At 33.0% G+C, this 5,694-nt stretch overlaps 1 protein-coding gene across 1 annotated transcript; it reads right to left on the bottom strand.

The window, feature by feature from the left end:
* LOC104751556 lies at positions 3,950-5,530 on the bottom strand. The gene is made up of 4 exons (XM_010473511.2): positions 5,279-5,530; positions 4,961-5,167; positions 4,652-4,867; positions 3,950-4,570 (listed from the first exon to the last, which is right to left on the bottom strand). The coding sequence occupies exons 1-4, from the start codon at positions 5,279-5,281 to the stop codon at positions 4,250-4,252; spliced, it is 747 nt and encodes a 248-aa protein (XP_010471813.1). The 5' UTR covers positions 5,282-5,530; the 3' UTR covers positions 3,950-4,249.

Genomic DNA, 5,694 nt, shown 5'->3' with positions numbered 1-5,694 from the left:
ATATATATATATATATATATATATATATATATATATATATATATATATTTCATATGAGCCGAGTAGAGTTGGAGATGAACCCAACTAGACAATAAAATTACTCATTTTTAAAAAAATGAAAAATGGAAATACTCTTATCAACTCACGAGATACAACTCAAGTGCAATTTACGTTATCCATTCTTTTCCCCCAAAGAACTATCACTTTACTCATGCTGATGCTGCCTTGTACTTGGAAATAAAAATAACTTTATAGTGGAAAATATACTTCAATAGAAGTTCAAAACTTTTCCAATACGGAGTCAATTTCATGAATTAATGAATGATGTTTAGTTAAAGTTTATGATAATTAATTTTTGATAAGTCTAATGGGGTTTATAACCTTAATTAATCATCACTGGGAATCAAAGCTTTGCTGTCACCTCGCTGTCATAACAGTATATAATGTGCAACTACGTGTGCTTGGATTAGATTAATTACGTTGACATCTCTAATTTTTAAAAATGCTTCTCGAAATTCGCGAAAATCACAAATTTGAATTGATTTATGAACTTTATTATTGCATCTTAATCATAGTTTAGTTTCATTCAGTTATTACCAAAAAAACAAGTCTGAAGAAGCTAGGGAACACCGTACGCATTTAATTATTACATTGAACCGTGTAAAGTCGAACAGGTCGCAGGCCATGCAAAATGCAAGGAGGATTCACGTGTTCAACCGATGACTTGGTAGCCAATAGTACCTAGTACGTACGTACCAACTACATTTATATTTAATACTCAACTTCCGAATAACAAAGACCCGAATCCAAAAGTCTGATTACATGATACGGTCAAACTAATAAACGATCACACAACGACGCTATAGTATATATGTATGCACAAACGTTACAAGATAATCGTCTATCATATTTTACAGTGCTCAAATACCACCTACGGTTTGATTCGTGTAAGGCTATGAGCTGTTTAATTAATTATTTAATTGATGTCAATATGTCATGAGTTAGTAGAACTTCATAATGTTTTTTTCTTCTTCAAAGACTTCATGATGTTGAGATTATTCAAAGATGATCTCAAAAACTACTATATTCATTAGAGTTGCACATACATTAAAAAGTGCTCATTAATTTTTATTTTTAATGATAAATAGTCAGAATTTAAATATGATGCGTCTTTGAAAAGGACTGTTATGCAATATTTTGTTGGACAATGGAGCTTGTTAGAAACTAGATTAATTGATTGGAGATGAGACTTCCGGTGGTGTCATACAATGTTCATGAAAGTCTTAATTGATATGTCAAGTTGAATATTGAAAGTAAATACATTAAATTCTTTTGTCCTTTACTTAAAGATGTCTTTAAATCTTGATAACGGAAGCCTTGCTAAACGCGTAATGTGTCATTTAATTACAACGGAAATGAGGTAACTTCAGAGAATTCCGTTAAAACACGCTTTTTTGCAGAGTTTTCCAACTTTGCAATTGGCCATAGTACTGGTCTGAGTCTCTGAGATAGTCAAACAACTTAGAAGTTTTATAAATTTACTTCTTCGTTGCTTCCGTTTCAAGATTGTTCGACAAATGATTTATACAGACGTGAAAACTGACGTATAAAAATGTTAACCAAGAAATTTAAAAGTATATATGTTTTAGACGTGTGCGTATTGTTAGAACGGCCACGCAATCACGTTGCTAAGTTTTAAATCTCTTGCACGGCTTCAAATAATGAAATATAGAGTATAATATCCTACTGGCAATTACATTAGTTTATGTGTTAACGAAATGTTTGTCCTATTGGTGACGATGATCACGTGCTAATCAGGAAAGATGGGATGTTTTAAAAGACATAGATATTGGTACAATGATCCCAAAAATTATTAGATAGCTACCAGAAAAGTACCTAAACCGTTTTGTTTAGATAAACCTCCTTGCACGTTTGCCTTTGTTCCCTGCCAGAAAATTTCCTAATTTCTGGTTTATCCTATGTATAACGTGGTCGTGACTCGTGTGCGCACACGGACTTACTCTTGGTTGTGTAATATTTTTTGTTATTTTTTTTGGTAAAACATAGAACAAACAAAATAATAAGCCTCAGTGGTTATGTACTCTGTTTAAAGGACTTAATTGAAACAATTATAGCGATCGATCTCAAAAAGGCTTAATATTGGGCTATGAGGTATATGATTAATTTTGTTATCGTTAGTTAGTGGGCTTGAAACGTTGTGTTTCATAAAACAAAGATTATTATGGTCATGTCATTGTGTGTGTGTTTTATTTTTCTCAAAGTTTCTCTGATGAAATGTGAAATTTATTTATCAAATAGACGAAACTCAAAGTTTCTCTGATGAAATGTGAAATTTATTTATCAAATAGACGAAACTCACAGTTTCTCTGATGAAATGTGAAATTTATTTATCAAATAGACGAAAGTCTATAATTACAAGCTTGGAAATTACAGACTTGAAAGACTAACATCTCTCCGATAAACAACTTGTTTTAAATAAGTTAACTTTTGAAAATAATTTGTTGTATTTGTTGGCATAGCATTGGCCATTGTTAGTTATACATTTTTCAACAGCTTTCAAAACTGTTTTACACCATATTTAAATTTAGATAAATGACCCAATAGTTTAGATATAAACCACTAAGTTACTTATAATAATAGTAAATATGTTTTCTTCGTTTTGAAATTAAAATCATTTGTCCCAATCGAAATAGTCATCCCTACTTTCTTCTCCTTTCCACCATCTTGTACGAATCATAGGTCCTTCCCTTCCACCATCTCCAATCACTTGCCACTTACAGAGATCACATTTGTCTCTCCCATCATTAAAGATTGTAAACCAATGATCACCACCTCCCCTCCACGTTATATGGCAGCGAAATTTTGTAGTGCCTTTCCAATTTACTCTGAATTTGAAAGACCATGCACCACCGTAACGTATGTGTTGCAATCCCAAGTCATCTTCTGAAGACTTGCAATGTACATTTATAACCTCTCTGTTTCTGACTATATTACCGATCATCACAGTTTTCTTTTGTAAAGGTAACAACCGTCTACCTCTCCCGATTGGTTCTTCCGACGATGCAGCATCTGAAAAAGCTAACAATGACGACGACAACAACACGTAACAAACAAAACTGTAGATCATCAGTTTTATAAACTGATGACTACAGAAGATAGCCATGATTCTAATCTTCTATGGTATGAGAATTGACAGAAGCTAGATAACAATATTTATAGTCCCTGTTTAATTTATTTATAGAATTAAAGATCAATACAAATATTAATAGTATGCTGCTATACTTGACAAAGAAGAATATTTATAGTATATTATTATCTGTTGCCTAATTATAGTTTGTTGTTTCTTATTCTATTCATATCGAGATCAAATTTCATATCCAAAAACCAACAAATTACTTAAAATGATAGTATTAAGGAAAGAATATCATATCACCTAGAATTTACTCTTTTTCATATATTACTCTAATAAATATTAAGTATATTTTTTTTTGGTAGAGAATATTAAGTATATTATTCTATGTAATCCTTTTATTTATGATTTGTACTTATAGATAAGTTATATCATTCCATTCAATAATATAACAACAATAATAATACAATCTTATTCAATCTATTTACATGGTATCATAATATCAGATCTATTATTGAAATCTGTTCTGATACCATGTAAATAGATTGATACCATGTAAATAGATTATATAGGATTGTATTATTATTGTTGTTATATTATTGAATGGAATGATATAAATTTTATATATAAAGGACAAACCATAATAAGAAAAATAAGTTTCAAATTATCTAACAATCAAACTTATTTTATTGATACTCTTTTCTTAATAGATAATACACACCAAAGAATTTATGAAATTAGTCAAAATTCATAATCAATTAGTCAACATTCTGTAATCCTAGTTGAAACTGACGATAATACACCGAAACGATACAAGTAACATACCACGAACCATATATCCTTTCAAACGTATATTTACAGCCAAAAAAACTATATGACAAGCATATTTCAATCCTTTTTGAGTATACAACCTAATATCTATATTTATAAAAACAAACAAAACATGATACTATACTACATTCATATATATATATATATTCATTCCTATAGCTTCAAAAGGTTATAAAGCAATACTAAGTACTAACCGTATACAATATAATGGCCACATTTTCTAGATTTTTATACACATAGTTAGGTTACTCTTAAAGTTATATAACTTCAGAACGGAGCACGGTGTGGGACTCCCTTACGTCTGCTTGAGTTCCGGTGATTATATATCGGTGGCGTCCCCGGAGAAAGATTAAAACCACTCTCATCACCCGAGCTCGAAGACCGTTGATCTCCTGACAAGTAATCAAACCTAACGGTGGAGATGGAGAGACCACTCATGAGACGATTGAAAGCACACGTCGTCTTCCGTATCTTAGTTGGTGTGGTCGCCTCATCAGATTCCCACTCACCTTCGTACTCCCTTCCATGCTTCCCTCTCAGAGAGAAGGTTAGACTTGGATCATTCCCTCCTCGCTTCATCCCTCCAAGCTAAAAATAAATCACCAAACAAAGGTCAATATGGTCATTTCATCAACAAAACAGAGGAGAACAGGGGAGAAGAGAGTTTACTTTGCAGCCGAGGGAGCAGAAACGGAAAGAATCAAGAAGACTTCTGCAACAGATTTCACAAGTGTTGGTGACGCCTTTGCCGATTCTTGGCTGAGGACGTTCGTTCAAGAAGACGATCCTTGCGCTGTTGATTATGTAAGTCTGAACACAAGAGATGTCTATGTACTTCTGAATCTCGTTCACCCTCACCACGTTGTGGTACGATGACCTCCGTATCTGCAATTAACAAAAATACCAATTTCTTAACTCCGTTCTGCGATATGAAGGGAAAGACAAGGAATAATGATTATGAATATGGTGGAAACAAACCTGAATGACACGATGGTTTCTGTGATTAGGCAAACAGTAAGAGCAAAAGGCTTCGGAACTGCAGTCAAGACAGAACATGTTGCATTCGCTCTTGTTGGAAGCGGCGTGGATGGAACAAGGGACGAAGTAGTTTGCTCTTAGCATAGGGATTAGCCATGGTGGAGGACTCAGATTGTAGTTATCTTCTTCTGCTCTCATCATCGTTCCCTGGAAGATAGATGTTAGACACCAAATTCAAAGGGTAAAAATATAAGAATCTGCACATTAACTCTTATGGAAAGAAACGAGAGTCAGAAGAAGAAGAATCATTCAAATTACCATGAGTGTTCTTGTGATATGTTGTTATTGAGGTTTTCAATAGCCAGCCAGCTTGAAGAGTGAATAAGAAGAACTGACCTAAGAAGATTGAAAAGACTAAGAAGAGATGTTTTGATTTAGAGGAGGCGGCGGCGGCAAATAGCTGAAAGAAGAAAATAAGAGAAATTGAGGTTTTTCTTGTTTTTTGAAGTCGGCCACCGATATAACTTTTTCAGAGTTTTATATTAATTCACATGAAAATCCATATAAATATCCTCTTTTTGTAAAAATTGTTTATTTTTAGTTCTCTTTAATTACTTTTCCTTTGGCCAAATAAGTGTCTGCTAATTTTTTTGCTTTTTAAGTCCAGGAGAGACACACGTATATCTGTGTGCACATGTGTGGGTCTCTCGAGACCCCAGAAGTAAAGGAACTAA

Source organism: Camelina sativa, chromosome 16, assembly GCF_000633955.1.
Source record: "Camelina sativa cultivar DH55 chromosome 16, Cs, whole genome shotgun sequence".
NCBI lineage: Eukaryota > Viridiplantae > Streptophyta > Magnoliopsida > Brassicales > Brassicaceae > Camelina > Camelina sativa.
The sequence above is the reverse complement of the archived record's forward strand: the minus strand, read 5'-3'. Positions and strand labels throughout refer to the sequence as shown.